This window comes from Schistocerca americana, chromosome X (assembly GCF_021461395.2).
Source record: "Schistocerca americana isolate TAMUIC-IGC-003095 chromosome X, iqSchAmer2.1, whole genome shotgun sequence".
Lineage (NCBI taxonomy): Eukaryota > Metazoa > Arthropoda > Insecta > Orthoptera > Acrididae > Schistocerca > Schistocerca americana.
In genome coordinates this window covers 806457263-806482781 of record NC_060130.1, presented here as the reverse complement: position 1 = coordinate 806482781, position 25519 = coordinate 806457263, and the positions used below count along the sequence as shown (strand labels likewise).

At 44.3% G+C, this 25519-nt stretch overlaps 1 protein-coding gene across 1 annotated transcript in view; it reads left to right on the top strand.

Annotated features, from left to right (window-relative positions):
* The window catches only part of LOC124555666 (glucose-6-phosphatase 3), a 145295-nt gene that overhangs the window by 84540 nt on the left and 35236 nt on the right, over window positions 1-25519 (top strand). Inside the window, exon 4 of the mRNA XM_047129654.1 lies at window positions 20958-21088. Within this exon, the coding sequence (XP_046985610.1) occupies window positions 20958-21088 (131 nt within the window). The remainder of the gene's footprint in view (window positions 1-20957; window positions 21089-25519) is intronic.

Genomic DNA, 25519 nt, shown 5'->3' with positions numbered 1-25519 from the left:
GCCATCCAAATAGCCACCTCTCTCTTGAACTCTAGAATTTAGGCAATTTTTCATTGAAGTTTCTTTTGATGTTTATCATACATAGACTTTAAAATTTTCATCAACTAATTGGGTATGCTTACCAAGAAAATATTAAGACAACAATGAAGAGCTGTACCATTCATTGTGATATTATTTCAGCAGTGTGAATGCATCTAAGAAATTCTCAACAAACCCTAGTAACTGATGCTACAATAAATCTTTTATGCACCATGAAATGGCCCCTGTTGTAGCTCACAACATAAAAACACACCATCACTGCTTTGACAGGTGCGCAGGAAAAATAATATGAGTACAAAGTTCATGGTGCCACGTGGCAAGAAAACCACAACACATTTCAGATGCAAAGTGAGTCACAGGTGGGGCCAGAGGAGAATAAGGGTATGCGCCAGCTGGTACTTCCCTACATGGGCACGCATGCCAGGGAGTGCTGAATGCACCTGCACAGTCGTGCGCTGTTGTTCAGCTGCCATGTCATCTCTTAGCGGCCGCTGACAAAGCTGTCAAGCAGTGCCTGATGCCTAGGTGGTTGTTTGGTTACCAAATCCCTTCATTTACAGGGGGAGCAACAAGTTTCATGTCAGTGTGGTGACTCATGCTCGGCCAAAATCTCAGCAGTGCCTTGTACCAGGCCGACATCATCGAGGATATCAGATGGTCTCTCCTGCTTGACCTGCTCCCGATCGGCTCTGACAGAAGCATACAAAGGGGAGATTCCAGACTGGCTGTGTGGTGGACATCACTGCACCTTTGACACAGGGAGTGGAAGCCACTCCTCGTCTCTGTTGGATCCCGACATGGAAGGGGTGCTGCGGATGTGGCCAGTACCACAGCTTGATCGTCGACCAACAGCTGGTCCATTTTGAGTGGCCTACGAGGAGAGAAGGGGGCAGAGGGTCTGACAGGGGAGGGATGAAGGTTGGTGCCGTTGTTGCAGTGGGCAACCACCGGAAGGTCCAGAGGACAGGGTGGTTGGGTTCCATCCTGCAGGCACAGCTGACTTTTATGGTATGTCGCCATCCAGTCCCCCATGCCCAAAATGAACGCACCGTGGCCCCACAGCTGCTGGGTGACTACTGCAATCCGTGTCCTGACGTCGTAACTCCTTCACCCACATGCGGGTGCCCAGCCAGAAATGAGATGATGTCATCACAGACAGGACCCCAGGTGACTGTAGCGTGAAGTGGAGACGCTTGCAGGCTTGATGGCCATGGAAGAGTTCCACTGGGCTCTTCTCTCCTATTGGTGATGACCTGTATGAATTTAAAGAAAAGGAAGAAAAGTAAGATCTCATTTGGAGAAACTTTTGCCACATACGTCTATCCCTGCGTGAGCATTTTGGCCTTTCTATTTTGTAGGGGGTGGTCACAGCAGATGGTGAATTCTGTTGTGAGAACAGAACTCACTAAAAACGTGGGAATGAGGACAATCAGCTAGGTCATATCTGTGAATGGTCCCACAAAGTCAATGTGAACCCACTCCCACAGGTAGGAGGGCATCAGCTAAGAAGAGAATGTCTGAAGGGGGTGCTGCCTGCTGCTGTTCACGCTAAGAACAGTTTTGAACAAAAAATGCTCAACTTAATGTTCTCTGCCCAGCCAGTAAACATGGTGCCGAGTAAGTTTGGTACAAGAGGTGCCTCAGTGACCGTTGTGTAGGAGTTGTTGTATAGTGTGGTGCAAAGGTTCCAGCAGGACCACCTGGAGAGATCACTGATCAGTAGTGAGCAGGATAACACCATCCACCAGGATGGACCAGTAGTGAAGGTGAAAGTAGTGGCACAGGTGGTTGAAGTCATGACCAAAAGTATGAATACCTGTTGTAAAATTATATCTTTCACCACCACTGCTGCCACATGAGGTACCATGTTAGGAAATGCATCCACCACCTGCTGAATATCTTTATCAAAGTGGAAACACAAAATCTCATCTTGGTCAACTCCAGATCAGGTCCCATTGGGAGATGGGAAAGGGACATCCATGTTGTATTGTTCCGTGGTATTGCAGAAGTGAATTTCATAATGATACCTGCTGAGAAAATTGCCCAGCAGTAAAGGCTGTGGGCAATTTCCTCAGGGAGCTTCGCTGATGGACTGAAGAGTGAGAGCAATGGCTTATGGTCTGTGATGTGAAACTTCATTATGTAGAGGAAAACACAGAATTTCTTTAGCACAGAGATAATTGCAACAGCCTTCTTTTTGAATTGTGATTTATCTCTTTTGTGTGGCATTGAGTGTCTTTAGAGCAGAAACGATCGGATGTTCTGAGCCATGTGCATCTCTGAGCCAGGCTCTGGTCAGAGCTGTCCATCACCACTACCAACATGGCAAGACAGGGAGCAGATACTGGGGCGTGTGTTGGAGTCCTGAAAGCCCGACTGCGTGCTTCTGACTAACGAGAGGGATGCCCTTCTTCTATAGATTGTTTAGTGGATGTGCAATCAACACCACACCTAGGATGAATATGCCATAATATGTGAGCTTACCAAAAATACTGGAGCTCCTTTAGATTTCTGGGGGTGGGGAAACATTGAGAATAGCCTTGACCAACTTCTGTGTGGTTTGAATACCTTTGCAGGAGATACCATGCCATAGTTATTCCACTAATGGTTGAAAGGATACAGATTTCTCGAGGTTACATTTGAGGCCCACTAACTGGAGGATGTGAAACAGCCACCACAAGTTTTCCAAGTGTTCTGCCATTGACAATCCCATTACCATTTATGCACCAGGAACATCCTGCAGCAGCTGTTCAAGGAATCGTTGAAAAATGACTGGCCACCCCAAAAGCTAAACATTTGAAACTATACAAATTGTGCAATATGTTGACTAAGAGGACTTTCTGTGATTCTTTGTCCAGAGGTAGCTGTAAATAAGCTTCAGGAAAATGGAATTTTAAAAAATGTTGTCCACCCACTATTGCTGAGAAAAATTGTCAGGTTTTGAAATGGGACACGAATCGACCTCTGACTGAGAATTGATGGTGACCTTAAAATCTCAACACAGGCGCAGTTCTCCTGCTGGCTTTTTTATGATAACTAATGGTATCACACCCTCAGTCACTGACATGGGCTGTCTAATTAAATTTCACGGCATCCCTCAATGCAAGGGGCACAGACTGCACATGGAAGAAGCAGGGTATACCGACGCCCTTAAAGTGAGGTGAGACACTAAGTTCCTAGCTTTGCCAAGGCCGTCGGAGAAAATTTCAGAGTATTCCTTATTGAGGTCATCCAATTCTTGAAACAGGATTTGTTCCAAAACTGGTTGGCAGAGTTTTTGATGACAAATCCTAAAGTTGAGAAAGAGTCAAGGCCAAAAAGGATCGCTTTGCCCATGCTGTGATCCACCAGAAAGGTAAGGTGGTGTGTTGTGACTCGCCGATCTTTCAAAGTGCCGCCGCGCAGTTACGCGCGTCCTCTACATGCGGTGCTCTCTGCCAGCCATGCATCAGCAGCGCCACCTAAGCGGCCGGCCAGCCAGCCAGCCAGCGGCTGCTAGACTTGGACTCAGTTATGATTTGACTGTTAAAGTGTACACACGTCTTACTCCGTTTACTTGATCTGTCACTTTCATGTATTGCGTCTTCCTTGAAATATATTTGTTCAACTTGAGGTTATAACATGGTGGACAACCTGTTTGTATGATGCCACAATTATGGTTTGTCCATTAAGCAGAATATTTTGCTTGTTTTATACCACCAGGCGGCGAGCTGTGGACTGTCGGGGAGGTACTCCCAGGTGGACATATGCCTGAAAGGTTAACAGGGTTGCCAAGGCACAGCTGTAGCTGGCCTTGTCTGTCACATAAAGTGAGTGTGATGAACAGTTTCTGAGGGACACTCCCAGCTTGGAGGATTTCTACAAAATCGCATCAATGTCCAGCTGGTCCTGACATTGCACATCATCTATCCCAAGTACAACATACAGTCATGAGATGTCCTTCCATCCAACATGCCTTCCATCCAGCTGTGTCCTGGCATTGGGGCAATCATCTCTGACATGTTTTCAAAAACATTCTCTGCACAACAGAAACATGTGCCGGTCAGAGGGCAGAGATTGCTTTCTTTGTTAATGTGACCAGACTGGAAAGTGCTCTCTGTGGTTGGCACATTTACTACTTTGGCTAAGTGGGATTCCTCTTCCAGGTCGGAGATGAAGGCCACTACCTTGCCTCCAAAATCTAAGCACCAGCTCGTGGCCCAGGAAACTTCAAAGAATTGTGTTGTTTTTTAAAAGTCATCCAAAGACGGGTCTTCAAATTGTAAAACATTCTGCACACTTCCTTATCTAAAGCCTTGCAAATAATGGTGTTCTGAATCATCACTCCGGATACAAGTCCTTATGTACAGGAGACCCAAAACAGCATTTCCTACTGGGTCCCCCCAGTTCAGCCACCCGTGCACGATAGGACTGGTGTGGCCATTTACAACACTGATAAAACTCCACATGGGAAGTAGTGACATGCATGGTAGTAACAGTGAAAGTAGGTAGAGACTAAAACACACATCTCTCCAAAGGACAGAGACACAGGTTCCATGAATGGGGCCAGTTTGCACTAAAGGTGGTACATACTAGGTGAAATCACAACAATAAAAAGGCCTGAACCACACTAGGCCTCCCACTCCTGTGCCAACTCATCATACAGTGGAGGATTCACACATGACTGGTGGGAGAGAAACACAGACAACAGGGCCTCCTGATGTTTCTGTCACTCTAACTGCTGTTGGAGAAATTGCTGCGGCACGATTTCCATCGACACTCCTGATGAGCTAGCCTTGGGCACAGGGTCTGTGGTTTCAAAGCAGACACAAAAAAATCTCATCTTTGTTAGCAGTTATGAAGTGACCAACAAAATGAAAACACATCATCACTGCTTGGATAAGTATATTTTCAGTTCACAAGTACAAGAGAAAATAATAAAAGTGTAAAGTTCAGGATGCCTCGTGGCAAGAAAATTGTAACAAAGTTCAGTTACTAAGTGAGTCATGCCCAGGGCCAGAGCAGAATGAGGGTGAGTGCCAGCAGGTGTTTGTCTAGCTTAGGCACTGAATGCACAGTTATCGTGCACTGTCACTCAGCCACCATGTCGCCTCGTAGTGTCCACTGATGGAGACATCATCCGGTGCCTGAAGACTAGGTGATAGCTGGTGGTTACCAGACCCTTTAAAAAGGCTAAAAGAGTACATACCAGAATGAGTCAAGAAAGAAGGAAGGGAGATAATGGTTTAAGGTCCTGTTGCGTCCTAAACAAGTGTGTTGCTTGGGATTGGGCAACATAGTTTGTAGAGAAAGGGAAATCATTGGTTGGCCAAAGTGACAGGGAATTTTGACTTCACTGTGTCATTAAAATTCCATTATTACAAAAGGTAAGAATTGGAATTCCTACTGAATGACAAACAACCTCTGATTTTCCTCGGAGAATATCTACAACCTAGTCTACATTTGCTCTAAACAAGTTGTACCCACAAAAAACCAAGCCTTTACACACAGACAGTGACTAACTGCACTGTTCCATCTACTAAAAGAAGCTGTCAGTACTAGCTGTGGCTGCAGTCATGATGCAGCACGGAGTCCTCAGCTACCCAGCTAGGACTCCATCTACTGTTCTGAACTACTGCAGATAACTCTGCTCAGCCACAATCGGCAAATAAAATTGGCTGTTTCTGTTTCTGCCAATACTGTTCTCCACTTCCACTGGGACGTGCCTGTCCTATCTATCCTCTACTCCTGTCTGCATCCGAGTTTTAATCAATTTCCCCTTCAACACCATGTGTCCCTGACTTGGCATAATGTTTAAGTGTTCTTGCCATGGTATTGACTCTAATAATGCATTGATTTTCAGAAGCTGAGTGGAGGGGCGAGCTGTTGTTGTAAATTTATGTCCTAGACCTGCTATAGGCTCTTCGTGATGTAGATGTACCCCTTCCAGTAACTCTCCTGTATCCTCATCTTTCTCTCACTGTGAAATGATATTTACAGCTTACAGTGTTATTACTTAGGTGCAGCTGGTATGTCTGTGGTGCCACCGGCTGAAAATATTTCCTTCGGTGTGGCTTGAAGCATGACATTTTATGTAAGCCTGTTGTCATGCCTCCTGCAGGTCCGGGGATCAGAAAAGGGCCGAGGTATTCCTGCCTGTCATAAGAGGTGTCTAACAGGAGTCTCACATGTTTCAGCCTTTATGTGATGGTCTCCTGTAGGGTTTGACCTCCATTTTCAAAATTTTCCAGAAGAGCGAGCCAATTGGGGAAGGGTGCCTTACATGGTGCATCATGTCCATTGTGCCTTGAGATCTTTAGCCTACTATCTCTTGGGCGAGGGCACCTTTCTGGGTGCATTTTACACCATGCACTATGCAGTGTCGCTTTCTGCACCGACGGTGACCATTGACTTCTTTGCACCTCTTATCCAGCACGGTAGCCAGTCCGTTGTGGTGGGGCCGCCATGTACCCTGTTGATTGTAGCCCCTTGACTACACAGGGATCACTCTGCTGATGCCTTCATCGTTAACTACCCATGTATGCCAAGGACTAGATGCCTGTCACCCTGGGGCATCAGAACTATCGGCAAAAGCCATCCTGCCAGATGGTTTTTGCTGCAGCTGGGTAGCGCCCGTGGAGAGGGCCCCTGGTTGGAGTGGGTGGCATCAGGGCGGATGACGCGCGATGAATCGTACCATGTCATCACTTGCTGGTGGTCAGACACCAGTAGTCTCTAATTGTTCCATGTCTCAGTACAATACGAGAAAGTACGACCCTAAATCATTCCCCTCCCTGGCCACACCATGGGAGGAACGCCAGACTAAGGAAGACAGCAAACCTTATTCACCCCGGTACCTCATATGTACAAGATCTAATGGGGACTCCTTTGTTTCTAAGAAGCCACAGTTGTTTGTAGAGCATTTAGAGGAGAAGTTTGGTGAGGTGGAGGGCTTGTCCAAAATGTGCTTTGGATCAGTCTTGATAAAAACAGCGTCCTCTGCCCAGTCACGGGCTTTACTCGCTTGTAACAAGTTGTGGGATGTTTCTGTTACCATCATGCCACATAAGAGTTTAAATATGGTCCAGGGTATTATATTCCTCAGGGACCTTCTTTTGCAGTCTGATGACAAGCTGCATGCCAATTTAGAGTGGCAAGGCGTTCATTTCATGCGGCACATCCATCGGGGTCCGAGGGATAATCAGATTGCCACTGGTGCCTCCATCGTGGCCTTCAAGGGTAACACCTTACCCGAGTAGGCCAAGGTGATGGTCTACCACTGTGATGTCAAACCATATATCCCTCCCCCGATGCGGTGCTTTAAGTGCTGGAAGTTTAGCCACATGTCTTCCCACTGTACTTCCAGCATCACATGTCGAGATTGTGGATGTCCATCACATCCCAATACTCCATGTGCCCCACCTTCCATCTGTGGCAACTGCGGAGAGCATCATTCACCTTGCTCGCTGGACTGCAGGATTTTACAGAAAGAGAGGAAAATCATGAAATACAAGACCCTGGGCCATCTGCCATACACTGAGGCTAAGAGAAAGAATGAGCGGCTACATCCTGTGGCTATGACCTCCTCGTATGCCGCCGCTACAAGAACAGTTGTAGCTCTATCAGTTCCGCTAATTCCAGTCGGTTCTCAGAGCCAGAAGGCTACGCCTGTTCCCTTGATGGTGGGGGGGCAATTCACCCCTGGTCCTCCCTCACCACCTACCTCGGGAGCACTGCACCCCCCCCCCCAACCATTGGGGACACCAGTCCCCATTTCCCAGCCAGAGAAGTGAAAGTGTTCTTCGGCTCCTTTTTGCCAGGAAGGGATCCCTTGGGTCACTCCCTTCCCAGATTTCTGCTAGTGGGAAAGATGATGCCCACCGGTGGCTGAAGTGCCCAAAAACAGCTAGTTGTAGGGCGTCACGATCCTCCTCACTCCTGGAGACTGAATCAGTGAAGCCCTCCCAGCCAAAGAAACCCAAGGAGTAGCAAGAAAAGTCTAAAAAAAAGACCCCTAAGACCGAGGAAATTGTGGTGGTACCCACACAACGACCTAGAAGCTCTGTGTCTGGGGATGCGATTCTGGCATCTGCTGAGGGCCTAGATCTCACTGGACACTTAGACAGAATGGATATAGACAGCTCAGGGAATACGTCAGTGGCAGCATGTGACCCTGTGGCGTTAACTGCCTCATTGAATGTTCCAGGCTTTCCCAGTCTCATGATGTCATCCTCCAGCGGAACTGTGGTGGTTTTTTACACTGCCTGGCTGAGCTACAGCAACTGTTAAGCCTTACACCTCCTTTCTACATTGCCCTCCAGGAAACATGGTTCCTGGCAATGCGGACCCTGCCCTCCGCAGCTATAAGGGATATTACAGGAACCGTAGTGACTATAATCGAGTGTCAGGTGGAGTTTACGTTTATGTTCTAAACTCAGTCTGTAGTGAACCTGTGCCCCTTCAAACCCCTTTTGAAGCTGTGGCTGTCAGAATGGATGATGCAGGAAATAACTGTCTGCAATGTATATCTTCCTCCAGATGGTGCAGTACTCCTGAATGTATTAGTTCCACTGATTGGTCAACTCCCTAAACCTTTCCTACTTTTGGGATATTTTAAAGCCCATAACCCCTTGTGGGGTGGCTTCGTGCTTACTGGTTGAGACAGAGAAGTCGAAATTTTACTGCCTTAGTTTAACCTCTGCCTCTTACATACTGGGGCCACCACACATTTCAATGTGGCTCGTGGTAGTTATTCGGCCATTGATTTATCCATTTGCAGCCCAGGACTTCTCCCATCTATCCACTGGAGAGCACATGACAACCTGTGTGGTAGTGACCACTTTCCTACCTTCCTGTCAGCACCCCGGCAATAGGCCCATGGATGCTTGCCCAGATGGGCTTCAAACAAGGCAGACTGAGAACTTTCACCTCTGTGGTCACCACTGACACTTTCCCACATGATAACAGTGATGTGATGGTTGAGCAGGTGACTACAACAATGGTTAATGCGGCGGAAAACGCCACCCTCACTCTTTAGGGTGCCCCTGGTGAAGGGCAGTCTCTTGGTGGTTGCCAGTAGTCGCTGAGACAATTAAGGAGATTCAGCAAGCTCTAGAGCGGCACCCTTCCCTGGAGCCCCTCATAGCTTTTAAGCGGCTTTGTGCCCGCATTCGCCAGCTTATCAAAAGATGGAAGCAGTAGTGTTAGGAGAGATACGTCTCGACTGTTAGGATGCCATACGTCACCTTCCCATGTCTGGATGCAGATCAGATATCTTTTTGGGTAGAAAAACCCAACAGGTGTCCCTGGCATTAACATCAATGGCGTGTTGTCTACCGATGCGGACGCAGTTGCTGAGTACTTTGCTCAAGCCTCTGCATCAGAGAACTACCACCCAGCCTTTCACACCCTCAAACGGCGGATGGAAAGGAATGTCCTCTCGTTCGCTACACACCACAGTGAACCCTATAACACCCCATTTATAGAGTGGGAGCTCAGTGCCCCTGCACATTGCCCCGACACTCCTCCTGGGCCAGATTGGATGCACAGTCAGATGATGAAACATTCGCATCTGACTACAAGCGACATCTCCTCGTCGTCTTCAACTGGATCTGGTGCGATGGCTTCTTTCCATCGCAATGGCGGGAGAGTACCATCATTCCAGTGCTTATAATCGTTAAAAACCAGCTTGATTTTGATAGCTATTGGCCCATCAGCCTCACCAATGTTCTTTGTAAGCTGCTGGAATGTATGGTGTGTTTGCAGTTGGGTTGGGTCGGGTCCTGGAGTCACGTGGCGCACTGGCTCCATGTCAGGGCGGCTTCCACCAGGGTTGCTCTACCACTGATAATCTTGTGTCTCTCAAGTCAGCCATCCGAACAGCCTTTTCCAGTTGCCAACGCCTGGTTGCTGTCTTTTTTGGTTTACGAAAAGCGTATGGCACCACCTCGCGACATCATATCCTTGCCACATTATACGAGTGGGGTTTCTGAGGCCCGCTTCAGATTTTTATCCAGAATTTCCTGTCACTTTGTACTTTCCATGTCCAAGTTGGTGCCTGCCATAGCCTCCCCATATCCAGGATCCTGCAGGGCTCCGTATTGAGTGTATCTCTATATTTAGTGGCTATTAATGGTCTAGCTGCAGCTATAGGGCTGTCCGTCTCACCTTCTCTGTATGCAGATGACTTCTGCATTTCATACTGCTCCATCAGTACTGGTGTTCCTGAGTGGCACCTACAGGGAGTCATACACAAGGTGCAGTCATGGGCTCTAGCCTACAGTTTCCAGTTTTCGACCACAAAGTCATGTGTAATGCACTTCTATTGGCATCATACCATTCATCTGGAACCAGAACTTTATCTTAACGATGATCCACTCACTGCAGTGGAGAGATATCGAGTCTTAGGACTGGTTTTTGACACCCGATTGAGTTGGCTTCCTCACCTTTGCCAGCTTAAGTGGAAGTGTTGGCAGTACCCCAGTGCCCTCCGCTGCCTGAGCAACACCCACTGGGATGCAGATCACTCTATGCTGCTGTAGCTCTACAGAGCCCAAGTTCAATCCCGCCCTGACTATGGGAGTCTGGTTTATGGTTTGGTGGCACCCTCAGCATTGCGTTTACTTGACCCAGTGCACCACTGTGGCGTTCACCTAGTGACAGGAGCTTTTAGGACGAGTACCATGAGCAGTGTCCTGATGGAGGCCGGAGTCCCTCCATTGCATCTCCTTTTCCTGCCCACGGTGGTTCATCTCCCGCATCAGTGGCCCAGGAAAGGACTTACAATTGCGGTTTGTGTGCAGTTCCTTCTCATCAAACTGGAGTCCTTGCCTTTACCACCTATACTTGAGGTTCATTCATATACACCCCCATGGTGTAAACCTAGGCCGCAGTCCCTTCTCTTCAAACTGGAGTTCTTGCCTTTACCATCTATACTTGAGGTTCATTCACGTACACCCCCATGGTGTAAACCTATGCTGTGGCTTCGCCTGGACCTTTCACATGGCGCTAAGGACTCAGTTAACCCTGCAACTCTCCACTGCCACTTTCTCTCGATTCTCGACATGTACCAGGGCCATGAAATGAAATGGTTTACACCGATGGCTCAATGGATTGTGGTCACATTGACTTTGCCTTTGTTCATGGAGGACATATAGTACAGCGCTCCTTGCCAGATGGCTGCAGTGTTTTCACTGCAGAGCTGGCAGCCATATCTCGTGCTCTTGAGCACATCTGATCATGCCCAGTGTGAGGTAACAGGTGAGTCATCGTGCCCTGAAAATATTCTAAGTTCTGAGGAAGCAGTGACCACACAGGCCAGTCAGCGGGCGCAGGCCGCTCGTTAACAAACACGTGGTGCCAAACGTTAGCCGGACGAGAGGGGTAGTCCCAGCTCATGGTCCAGTCGCGTGGCTGGGAATTCCGCTGTGACGTGAATGGTGCTTTGTGTCGATGAAGGAGATGTCTATACTGGGAGTGCGAAAGATGGCGGACTTTGTGAACCCATCATGGCAGACAATTCACTGTTCGTATAGAAATTAATAGTAGCCAGATGAATCATGATACCTCAAAAAGAAACATGTGCATAACTATTATTTGCACGATGATTCTGATGGTGTAATCAGATTTTCAATATCTTTATTAGTTTAAAGTTTAGTATCTGACGGTAAATTATGCAAGAAACATCCAGCAACAAATTTCCAAAATATAAACGCTTCATCCAATTTTTTTCAGTCGCTGTGTCTTTAGAAAGCTATATGTGTAAACCTAAATTGGTATGAATTACAGGCATGTAACTTAAATAGTACATGAGTTATTGGGGGTCAAAGTGGCCCTTTACTATCGATCCCGTCAGGCCATAAGTACTCCACAGTTACATGAAAAAACGGTAGCAGCATGCTTATAAATATATTCATTAATCTATGTCTTTGTTAATATCCGATATATGCTATTCATGAAGAAACTAGTCAGTTATTTACGGTGAAAACGAAAGCACAGAGACATTAGGCTCCTGGCCTACCTTTTGCTTCTTTTCTTTTGATATATGTTTATTTAATAGTTTATGTATTTAATAATGTGTGTTAGAGCATGTTTATTGTCCAGCCACAGGAATATTTATTTAATTTCAAGTTATTTAAATGTAAATACAGTATTTGCTATATGTTTCATTATGATTGTGACTGTGCGTTGGCATGAAGATGGCGCGAGTGTGCTAGCCAATCACAGCACTCGTGAATGGGGGGACTGGATGGAAGCGAGTTTCCGGGGAGGACACGGGGTAGTTCTGGACAGTATGGCACAGGGCATGGAGCGCCCGTGGTGGTATGGCGCGACGGATGGACAGTTGGCGGAAAGACTTGCACAGTGGAACAGTTTGCACGTGGCTGCGGAGGACAGAAATATTTTGTAGTGCCGGCTTGTGCACATGTGAGATTTCCATGGAGTCTACAGTGAAGTCGTAGTGTGCAATTAGAAGTGAATATCTCACGAGCTGTGTTGTTGTTCATAACTAATTACATGCTGTAGGAATATATTGTTTCCCTGTTATTCAACTTATATTTTATTTAATTGCTGGACCATCGACACCAATATGTGTTTTGCAGAAATATACCACATTCTCAAAAGTACTTCTGCTATCGTACTCGTCATTTAAAGTCGTTAAGGTAGCACCTGCATATTTTATTTAATTGCAATCTTTCATTTATAAATTTATATGTTACATTCATAATTTGCAATTGCCGAGTGATATAAACCTTTGACCTTTCAATTCATGTGTGGATTCTCATCATATACTGTAGACTCAGCAGTATTTGGCCTGTAATGCGGCAATTACGTATCTCGTCCCCTAGACAACGAAACCAGCCAAAACTTTTAATATTGCAACATTGAGTCGGAGGGTGCATAGTAATTTGAAAGCCCGCACCAGACGAGTCATTTCTCCTGTGTACTGACTGCTTGAGCAGCCTACAAGCTATTGATCAGTGCTGCCCTTGTCGTCCTTTGGTAGCAACCATCCAGGAGTCCATCTATGCCATGGAACAGTTCAGTCATTCAGTGGTGTTTGTCTGGACCCCAGGTCACAGAATCCCAGGCAATGAACTTGTCAATAGGCTGGCCAAAGAGGCTACACAGAAACCACTTATGGAGATCGGCCTCTCTTAAGCTGAACTGCATTCAGTAATATACCATAAGGTTTTGCGGCTTTGGGAGATGGAATGGCGTAATCTCAGCATGCACAACAAGCTGTGTGCCATTAAGGAAACTACGAATGTGTGTAAGACCTCTGTGAGCGCCTCTTGCAGGGACTCTGTGGTTCTCTGTTGGCTCTGTATTGTCCATATGTGGCTGAAGCATCGTTACCTCCTCTGTCGGGAGGACCCACCTTGGTGTCGCTGTGGCTTATGAATGACAGTCATCAATCTATTGCTGGTCTGCCCACTTTTAGCCACTCTACGGCGGAGTTTTAGCTTTCCCAGCACCCTACCTTCGGTGTTAGGCAACAATGCCTCAACAGCAGCTTCAGTTTTACGTTTTATTCATGAGGGTGAGTTTTATCATTTGCTCTAAGTTTTAGCATGTCCTTCGTCCCTGTGTGTCCTCCACTCTAGTGCTTTCAGGGTGGGGGTTTTAATGTGTTGCAGAGTGGCTGGCTTTTCCTGTTTACCCTCATGGTCAGCCAGCCATGGTAACATGCTTTTTGTTTTAACCTCTTCTACCTGTTTCTTGCATCTTTGTGGTTTTCTTGTCCCCTTTTGTCCATTTAAGTGTTTTGTTGCCCTTCAGTCATTGTTGTGGATTTTCCTTTCCTTCTGCTTTGTGTTGTCTCCTTGTCTTATTCTCACCCTTGTGACATTGTTTCCTTCGAAACAAGGGACTGATGACCTCATAGTTTGGTCCCTTCCCCCCTCTTTTAAACCAACTAACCAACCAACCAACCAACCTGTTGTCATTCTTTAGTGCTTGCCTGTCTTGTAACTTTTCCTTCGTTATTCTCATGAAACTTTCCCCTGTTATTAACTCTGAAGACTTGGCTGTCATTTCCATTGATACAGGACATCTACCCTGCTGATGTAACTGATGTTACTCTGTAGAGTAGCATTAATTAAATCCATTATTCAAAACTATGATGTTTTTACAATAAGTTTGACATATTCCAATTGGTATCCTCTTTTTTCTTTTGCAATAAACATTTACATTTTATAAACAATTAGATTTTTAGTTTGTTTTCCTTGATAGTAACACTATTTGCAGACTATTCACAACTAAATTTGCAATATATATTCATAACTGGTGTAACTACATCTTATTCATTACAGTTTTGTTTATCGTCTGTTTCTGACGTGCACTGACTGTTCTTACTCATTTGGGCTTCTTTCATAAATCGCTATTTCCTCAGGAATACTAGTAAGAGGTTTTCATGCCATTGGATTTTCTTCACCTTGGTTTATGATGGCAGTTCATATACATATCTTACTGCAACAATTATTATCACTGAAGTAATTCCGCGTAAGTCGAAAGTAGCAACAAGTTTATGTAACTAGTATAATTAAGGCTACAATCACATAAGTAGGGATAGAATAGTATGTCTGTAATTAGAGTGTGTTTTCCTTTCCTGGTGTTATTAATAATACGGCCTAAATCATTTAGACACTTTCCATCAACCTTTAATTCATCTAGTTGTACCGAGCGAGGTGGCGCAGTGGTTAGCACACTGGACTCGCATTCGGGAGAACGACGGTTCAATCCCGTCTCCGGCCATCCTGATTTAGGTTTTCCGTGATTTCCCTAAATCATTTCAGGCAAATGCCGGGATGGTTCCTTTGAAAGGGCACGGCCAATTACCTTCCCCATCCTTCCCTAACCCAAACTTGCGCTCCGTCTCTAATGACCTCGTTGTCGACGGGACGTTAAACACTAACCACCACCACCATCTAGTTGTGCGACCAAATGATCTGATGGTAACTCTAAGTTTAGCAAAGAAATGTTTGTGTTTTCCTTATTGATTAAGCAACAATCAAGCTCCAACTCTATTTGTGGTGTTACATTCCTTTTAGTTGTGTTGTTGTGTATTATTTGGTCCATGTGTATGGAGGCTCTTGTACCATATCCCTTACATTTACTGTAGAAACTTGTTTTTCCAACTCCTCTTAGCACTGCATCCGTTTGGGCTTGCTTCCCACACAATACTGTCTGACTTATCTCCTTAGGAACTATTTATAACTATTCATAGTTATTTATGGTAAAGTTGTCCATATACTTTGCTGTAATACTATAATTCTTTTTTTAACGATCATCTGGCTTTATACTAGTTGCCTGAAGCTACTTTCCCTCACACTCTTCTTGGTTGAAAGTAAACAAGAGAGCAAATATTTGTCTAGAAAGTCTCCTGGTCTTATTTAGATTCTTACTGTAGTACCATAACTTATTGATACTGCCTGAGCCAGTGCCTCGAAGATTCCTACAGGCTCCACGAGCAGTGCTTTGAACATCGCCGCCAAGAAGAACCTCCAGGCCGCTGACCAATTGAAACTGCCAGGACAGTGTTATAAGCAGTGGGCATCTGCACACCAGTCTTCTAGTTTGAGATTGCTTCTAGTCACTAGTTGGTGCTGAACATTGCAATGAGTTGTTGTTAGGTAGCTCTGCTGGCAAACATTCAGTGTACATAGACACATGCCTGTGTTGGGCCTCTGTTTATAGCTAGTTGTCAACAGTGTATCATTTCTTCACCCAAAAGTTGAGTACAGTATATTTATTTAAATGCACCTGTGTCATCTAATCTTTTGCTTGCCTGTCCAGATTCCTAAGGCAACAGGTCCCTTTGTTCACCTCCAAACCATTTATCATTAGCAACAAGGGTCTGTTATTTGGCTCCTCTGTCAATAATTTGGTGCGCTGCCTTTTAAATTTGTCTGTGAATAGGTACTTCTTTTCTGGCCGAAGGGAAGTATACTTCCCTTTTGACTGAGGGCTTTCTTGTGGTAAAAGGAATGTATCCTAATAGGCTTCCTGCTATAACCACATCTACATTTATTAACTTTACCAAAAGGTATCCTGGTGGTTCAGCTTGAGGGACAGGAAACCTTACATCTTTCTGTTCATCTCTTATTAGACTGTCGAACTCGAAAATTTGTATCAGGTTTATGATGTGAGGCTGCATTATGCCTTTCTGTGCATTAACTACAGCATTTATCATTTGTTATACTCTGATTCTATATCCCCAAACACAGCTGCTAGTTTCCGTACTTATGCACATATGATTAAAAAAGTTGCAACCCTTTAAATCCTAGTAGCAATGTCTTTGCCTTGTCGATTTTACATTTATCCTGCATATGCCTAATTTAACTCTGTGCCGTGTTAATAAATCCGTACTGATAAACCTGTCACGTGGGATGTCTAATCCTGACACATACATATGAAATTTGTGTTCAACATCTCCGACACCTGTCACACTTACGTGTATTTTCACTGCTTCTAATGTACTTGTCACTTCACTGGTAAACCCACTGGTAACACCTTTTAATCAGAGCCTTTCTGCTTCATCTATTCTGATTGTACATTCTATTGGAGTGTGGAATACTCCTCCTCCTTATATATAATCTCTGTGTATGGAACTCTTGTTTTTTCTCCATGTATACCAAGGCCCTTCATGATAGTCCTTAGTGTAGTACCTTGGTTATTTACACTTAAAACAAGTCATGTCTTGTACCCTGGTGCATGGTACACTGCAGTTGCCTGGCAGTTTACTGTGTGGACATCTCCTTTTATGCAATGAATGAAATCCATTGACTTCTGTGCAATTCCCTTTTAACATGCTGGGGTCTATTTATGTCACTTTCCTTGCCTCTTCCATTCACTCTGAACCTGTGTGACTTGGTTTATCACAAACACAGCAGAAATTTGTGAATTATTTTGCTTGCATAGTGCAAACCCTTTGATATGCCTTCTTTTTCCTACACTTACTTGCCAGATGCCTTCATAACCCACTCATAAAACATCTTAACTCTTTTCTCTGTTTGACTTCAATGTTTTGTGTGCATGCTCACTCCTTGTTCCCCATTCTTTCTTGACAATAGAGCACTTTCTTCCTGGAATGCTAATTCTACTGTGGCAGCTAATCAAATTTCGTCACCTCAATTTATGACTTTTGTTTGTATTCAGTCATTAATTAGTCCTTGTATACTCTAACTAAAAAGTCTGCCAGCTGTATGGTACCATTTCTGTTTTCTCTACTTGTGACCCTAGTTAGAGCTTCTGTAAAATTTCTCTCTGTTGTGTTAATCCTGTTGGCCTATGAAGCAATTTCTTCCCCATAGCATTGCCTTGCCTGAAATATCCTACATTTATAATAGTCTAGCATTCATTTACTAGCATAGTTCTCTTCTAAAATGTGTGTTATCTCTTCTCATGCACCTGCTCTCTCATGTACTTGCAGTCTTGATCTAGCCTCACCTGTAATTTTTGCTTTAGCAAATGTAATTCAAATGCTGAATCAATGTCTTCAATGAATTCTCTCAGGTCCCTCTTGTTGCCATGAGAAGACCCCCTAGAATACACAAGGCTTCCTTAGCACTTATTTTATGGTTTGCTGATGAGTTAGCTGTGCAAGGGGTGGGGGGTGGGGGGGGGGGGATGGACACATTTTAAACAAATTACAATTAGCAACTTTAGAACTACAGGTACAATGGTTATAAGATTACTTGGCTGGGTACCAGTTACTCTTGATGCTTGGCAACGAATCGACGACACTTACATCAACCTTGGGGCTCTGCTCAGTGGCACAGGACCTTCTACATGGAGGAGCACATGGCTTTGAATCTGACTACAGCTGCTTTCCCTGAATGTGCTGCTTCTTGCAGCTTGCCCTGGGATGGTGTCGCCCGTGGTGGCTTTCAGACCCTCAGTGTCATGCTGTCGTTGCCCTGCACCTTGCTATGACTACATGTTGGACTCTGTTGTGAATTTATATCTAGTTGAAAATTGGTCTCAATCCAACTTCCTGCTATTTGTATAAAATAGAGAATGGGTTCAAATGGTTCAAATGGCTCTGAGCACTATGGGACTTAACATCTATGGTCATCAGTCCCCTAGAACTTAGAACTACTTAAACCTAACTAACCTAAGGACATCACACAACACCCAGTCATCTCGAGGCAGAGAAAATCCCTGACCCCGCCGGGAATCGAACCCGGGAACCCGGGCGTGGGAAGCGAGAACGCTACCGCACGACCACGAGCTGCGGACGTAGAGAATGGGGAGAGACAGGGGAGGGATGGTTGGGAATTCATGACTTCCAATTGCACAGAGCATTGTGGAAATGCAATGGCAAAAGTTGAAAATGAACCCATATTCACCACTTCTCATGAGTGGTTGCCTTGGCTGCTTTGGCCATCTGGACACAGTCCAACGGACCAATTCAAATTTCCAACTTATCACACACTGCCGTGTAGCTTTCATCTTCCATTAACCCACTACTTACAACTTAATACATTCCCATAGGAGTTCGTGCGATATTAGCGCATCTTCGCTGAAACAAACATTAATAAGCTGTTGCAATCTTACAGAAGCAGTAAATCTGAGTTAAAGTCCTGGTCCGGCACAAATTTTTAACTTTTGCCATTGCATTACCACAATGACCTGTGCGGCTGGAAGTCACAAATTCACACCCATCCCTTACGTTTCTTTCTCCATTCTCTAAAATGTATGAAGCAGCTGTGTCATCACATACACAAATTTCTGCTATTTGCCATGGTTGCTGTAACTATCTGACGTAGTAAACTCTGTTCAACCTTTTGTTTTTGTACACTACACCTTACACTAATAATACTTGTTCTGTAAAACCCCAGATGTGTGTGTTGCTTGGGATTGAGTGACAGGGTTTGAGGAGAAAGGGAAATAGTCAGTTGACCTAAGTGAGGGCGAGTCTTGACCTGACTATGTTGTTAAAATTCCCTTATTGCAAAAGGTAAGGATTGGAATTAGTACTGAATGATGAACCCTATGGGTCATTTACAACTTCTGATTTATTCAGAGGACACCCTCAACCTAGTATACAGTTGCTCTAAGTGAATTGTACCCACAAAGACCAAGTCTTTACACGGAGACAGTGACTAACAAGCACTGTTCTGTCTGTCAAAAGAACTTGTCAACACTAACTGCGTCTGCCCCCATGATCATGATGCAACTCGCAGTTAGAACTCCATGTACTGTTCCAAACTACTGCAGATAACTCTACTCAGCCCCACTTGGCTAATAATTTCAGCTGTGTCTGTTAGTACTGCTGTCTCTCAACTTCCACTAGGATCTGCCTGTCCTATATATCCTGTACTCCTGTCTGCTCTAACTGCCATGACTCTCCCTTCAGAGACTCTGCATCCGAGTTTTAATCAATTTCCCCTTCGCTCCTGCTAGTCCCTGACTTGGAATAATGTTGAACAGCCCTCGCCATCTCTTTGGCTCTAATTATGTACTTTTTTTCAGAAGCTGAGTTGAGGGAGGAGTCTTTTGTAAAATCATATCCTGGACCTGCTATAGGCTCTTCATGATGTATATGTGCCCATTCCAGAGACTCCCACCCTTACTTCTCTTTTACTTCCACTTTGAAATGATGTTTACACCTTACAGTAGTATTTATTAATCACAGATGGTGTCTTTGTGGTGCCACCAGCTGAAAAGATTTCCTTCTGGAAGCATTTGAAGTTTTACATAAGCCTGTTGTCATTCTCTAGTGACTCTGGTTATATCTGGTTGAAAATTGGTCTCAATCCAACTTCCTGCTATTTGTATAAAATAGAGAATGGGGAGAGACAGGGAAGGGATGGTTGGGAATTCATGACTTCCAATTGCACAGAGCATTGTGGAAATGCAGTGGCAAAAGTTGAAAATGAACCCAGATTCACCACTTCTCATGAGTGGTTGCCTTGGCTGCTTTGGCCATCTGGACATGTAACTTTTACCTCATTATACTCATCAAGCTTTCCACTTTTATTAACTCTGAAGACTTGGCTGTCGTTTCCATGGATACGTGACAGTCCCATCAACATGGAGGTCATTAGAGATGAAGTGAAAGCTCTGATTGTTTCGGGGATGGTGGAGTAAATCAGCCATGCCCTTTTAAAGGAATCATCTTTGCATTTACATGGAGTGATTTATGGAAAGCATGGAAATCCTAAATCTGAATGGCCAGACAGATTTGAACTGTCATCCTCCCGAATGTGAGTGCAGTGTGCTAACCACTGTGCTGCCTCACTCGGTAATGAGTCAAGGACATATTACCTCATCTGACATGCGTCTTTCATAATGTCGATGGCAGTGAAATTGAATAAATTGAAGTTATGTAAAGAACTACAGGCAGACATTCTTCCTGTGAAGGAGAGCTGTCTCTCTCTCTCTCTCTCTCTCTCTCTCTCTCTCTCTCTCTCTCGCTGCCCATCACATGCCAACTTGCCAAGATCAAATTTTGGTGTAAAAGCGTGATGTAAGATACCTCAAAACACAGATGCATGATCTCAATGTCATCTGCATGTTCCTATTGTATTTCTGCAAGTGATCATACACTTGGTCAGGCCCAGCCTGCTAAATATGTTCAGTTTAATATCACTGGCAATCATTTACTCTAATGAACTCCATCCACCCCTCTGTTAACATTGAAACTCATGAAGGCTTCCCAGTTTGTCTCACTTGCATCTAGTAAACTGCACAAATGCTATCTTGTTTTCTAAAGACTAACTTCATGGCTTACAATAACAAACAATAGCCAGTTGTGCAAATGAGAAGTGTTAACAGCTCACATGGCATGGCAGTCTGTCACCAAATGAAAAGTTTCAAGTCTTTCAGTAACCTTCACTCTACCATGCTTATGTTTTATTATTGTTAATGTGCAGGATAGGACAGCTGTATGATTAAACAAGCAGGAGTAACACTATATTTTCTTTCCATAGTGCTGTAAGGAAAATGCTGCTGATAATTCTCTCATTGACTGCCTTTATGGGGACTGTTGCATTGGTTGCAGTATCAAGAATGTACATAGCTGCTCATTTTCCACACCAGTGTATTCTAGGCTTTATATGTGGTAAGTGAAAAATATACATGTTAGTGAGTGAAGCTTTTCCATGGTGCCCTGTTTGTCATCAGTTTAATACTCAGCTTATCACATTGCTTATAATATGGCTCAGCAGTAACAGTGGTAGTTAAATTACAGCACTTGTTCTTTTCTGATAATGCATTTATTGTGATAAAAAGCCTATGATATTAAATTTCTGGCAAAACTGATGTATATGGACCACTGTATATGCTCTGAATGCCTTGCTGGGCTCAAAACCGCAAATAAGACATCGCTGTTTAATATTATACATTCTTCCTATTTTATTTTTCATTTTTGTTCATAGTTTGAAATGTCGGTAGGCATATACTAAGCAACATTTTTAAATACATGAAACTGCTGTAAATGTGCCTTTACAATTTATACTGCTTTGAGTAATCAGCATTTCTTCTTCTCCCATATATAATTCAGTCTTTCCTCCATCCAGTCAGTCTTGACCTGTGTCTATGTTTCACCATGACTGTTTACTCTGCTCAAGTGACGACCTCTTCTCATATGCGATGGGTCCATCGAAAATGCTTTTACTAGATCTGTTATATAAGACTGAATTATTGGACAGTGTCTTCATACTTTGAACCTTATTAAGCCTTCAAAAGTGGAAAGCTCTGTTATGAATACCCCCTTCAAAATGTATAATTTCCATTGCATTACATTTTTAATTATAATATGCCAGCATCGTAGGACCAGAGAATTTTGTGTCTGTAACCTAAGCATCTTTATTTTCAATTCAGATAGCAGTTTTTGCATCCTTTTAATTAATGATTTTTCTGCCTTCTTTCTGGATCAGAGTGCATACCCTTCATGATTAAGGATGTAATATTTATAACATTTGTTTTGAAGTATACTTTTGATATCAGCTTCCTTAGTTTAGATTATCTTAAATATAATGTGAAAGTATAGCTTCTTTTGACTTGTTTAGGTGTACAGTTTTTGCTTATGCCCTGCTTCAAAACTGGATGATAGCTGCATGTGTGCTTGCTGTTGAGACACCAGTTATTCAGTTGCACGTTGGTAGTTTGTTGCTTAGTTGTGTAGTGCTGATTGTGGGTGTTGTACACAGTGATTGTATGCAGCTTATCCTATTGGGATTTTCAAAACTTTTTTATGCAATAATCTTTCCCTTAGGATAAATTTCTGATTTGTTTTCACATCTTCATCCAGGGTATGGGGCTGTTGGAAACTTTTTTTTCTGTCTTATTATTATTGTGATTGGCCAATGGATAATGAACTGCTGTGTGAAAGTTATCTTTTTTTGTATTTGTTGTGTTACATATAATGTACACTTTAAAAATTAGTTTTATGTTAGCTGATACTTAAGTTCACAATAACTCTGCTACTCTTAACATGTCTCACACTTCCTCGAAGTTTACCGGTTATAGTTATAAGAAAGATTTTGAATCATAGTCCCACCCTGGGTGAAAATCTGAGAACATTTCCCACACACATGACTTGTTTTCAGCTTTTATATGTGGCTTACATCATTATACAAAATGTTTTCTGTAACACAGGCAACTTTTAAGATTGGAACTGTGGCATACATGGAGTACTTAAGTGAAGTTCTTACAAAGCTATAGCTGAAGGTAGGTTATAATAATGAAACTGTAGTTTTTGTTGAATTGGGTGCTAACATTTGGTGCCTGTTTTAATTTGTGTGGTTTTTCTATAAATAGGTGTATATAATGTGAAACCTACACCAGAGTGTTTGCTCATCTATTATTATAAGTAAAGAACAACATTGGAAATTTAATTGAAGAGTTAGTTATTTTGCTGGAAATGAAATTTTTCAGATGTGTCTGTGAATTTATAGTTTAAGTTCACTTTTGTGTGTCTAGCTTGGTCCAACTAATAGCAAAAGAGCTGATGTACCTCTTGGCACTTGAAATGTAGACTAAGTTCCGATCACCCCAGTTAGTACTGTGCTGCAATTACCAAGTTATTGTTAACTTGCGCATCCCATGAAGAAGCAACATAGTAGGTTAATGATGTTTTTACAGTGCATTTCCACAAACCATACGAGTTGCAGACAGGTGGGTGTAAGTTATGATGCAGATAATACATAACTTGCTAATTGAGCATGACAGTCTGTCAAAAGACTTGTTTGAAAGTAAACAACATGACCATAATATCTCACCACATTGACTAAATGTCAAAGATTGGTTGCATTCCTCTATAAACAGAAAAATGTTCAAAAGTTTCTCTGATACAGGACATCTAAACCTCAGAACACACTGCAGTAAGAAAATGTCAATAATAAGGTTTTGGTTTGAAGGTTCTATAGGCTTGACAACATTATATGAATGTGTTTTGTGGTAAGTGTTTACACAGGACCTTTGACCTTCGCTATTAAAGGTTCAGTGTTAAAGGAACCTCAAGCAAGTGACAACTATGTAACTATTCTAGACTGTCTTACTCATTGTACCAGGTTTCTTATTTGGAATACCACATACAATAATCTGCTGTAAGGACAATGTAGATGAGTTGGGTTTGGTATGATATCTGTGGATCTTTACATAAATTTGTATGGGCATATTGGAGTAACATTTAACAACTTTAAAGTACTAAATTTTTTGCAGTTATTAGGTATACCATGCTGCAGAGGTGTTTAATGTATCACCTTGAACAGTTAAAATATGAATGAAACATTGATGTTAGATGGGATGAGTGGAAATGTTGCAAGCAGTGATGGAAACTTCTCTAGATATTATTTGAAAGTCAATGTAAGAAAGCAATATTTTACACAATCTCCTACTTGTGATTCTCAACTGAGTACAAAATTTTGTTTTGAGATGTTAATATGCTAGTGTTACTTGGTCTATAACTTTATATGATTCCACTTACCAAATTTGCAGAAAAAGCCTGCAGTCTTATACACCAAGCAGTGTTTGTGTAATAACATGATTCACGTTGTCCGTCACACTTCACATAGTGTAGACCGGGAACTGTCTGCTAGGCATGTCCGATGTAAAACTGACTGGGCACGGCCCGTGCTGCCTGAGTTGTTGTTCCACCAGCAGAGGGTGCAGCCGAATTCTCGCGTGCCCTCTGGTGGACGGGACTTTACTTGTGACAACTACTGTCTGTGATGCGCTGTGCCAATGTGCGCCTCCCGCAATCTTTGTGGTGGCTACTGAATTCCTCCTCCTTCGGGGGGTGAAGCCACTGTGATCCACTGCGTTGGAAAGTGGAGCGTCGTGCAGCAGCGATGACCTCCACGTCCATTGGAATGCTGGAGTCGGGGGGGATCTGCCAACCCTCTAGCCAGAACCTTCGAATACCATTGGAAGTGACCGACACGAAGAGGGCCCTGTCGTCCCACCACCGGAGCCCGGGACAGAACGGGCGACAAGCTGTCGAGCTCCAGATCCCATTCCACCTCAGAGGGGCAAGACCCAGTGGCGGGGACGATAGGACCACAGGTGAACCAGCCTCCTGAGAAACCGGGCCTGCGAGGGGGGCTGGCTCTCGCTGGGGCATCTCTAACGATGGCGATGTTGGTGCTGGAGCTACTCGAGGCCGCCAAGGCTGAGAACCATCACAGTATGGCGGAGTCACAGGTGGGAGGGGCGGTAGCGTCCCCTGAGAAAACAACTCGGGTGCCGGCAATGGGGAAGCCTGAGGGGTCGGAGGGTGGGTGCCCAAATGTGGACGTAGCTGAGTTTGGTGACGACGTACCTCCCGGTCCCCCGCCTGCTAGGTATAGAGCCGGCGGCCATTGCGGTGCAGGACCACCGCGGGTATCCAACGTGGAGTGCAACCAAACCCACGTGCCCAGACCGACATACCCGGTGGAAAGCCGGGTACCCCGTTTTGCGAAGACTGGCGAGGACCAGGCCGGAGGAGGTGCAGCAGAGTCCTAGGTTGGTGCCTGTGGAGGAGCTCTGCGGGGCTGCGTTCTCCCATCGGTGTGGTCCGGTATGCCGTCAGGAAAAACGTCACCGCCTCCTCCGCAGGAAATTTGTGCACATACTTTTTCATCTGCGTCTTAAATGTGTTCACCATGCGCTCAGCTTCCCCATTAGATTGTGGATGAAAGGGGGGAGAGCAAACGTGCCGAATACTGAAGCGCCTACAAAAATCCTGGAAGGTCTGCAAAATAAACTGAGGTCCAATACCAGGGTGACTGGCAGACCTACCACAGAAAGGATTTTTGCGAGTGCCTGGGTTGCAACTTCTGAAGTGGTTGAGGAGCAGCGAACCACATATGGGGATCGGGAATAAGCATCAATGACAATGAGCCAAAAGCCATTGAGAAACGGGCCCGCAAAATCTATGTGAACACGTTCCCATGCCTGGGTTGCAGGCGGCCATGAAGAGAACACTGACCTGGGAGGCGCCTGTTGGCTCGCACACTGGGAACAGGCGGCCACCAAGTGCTCAATTTTTCTGTCAATACTGGGCCAG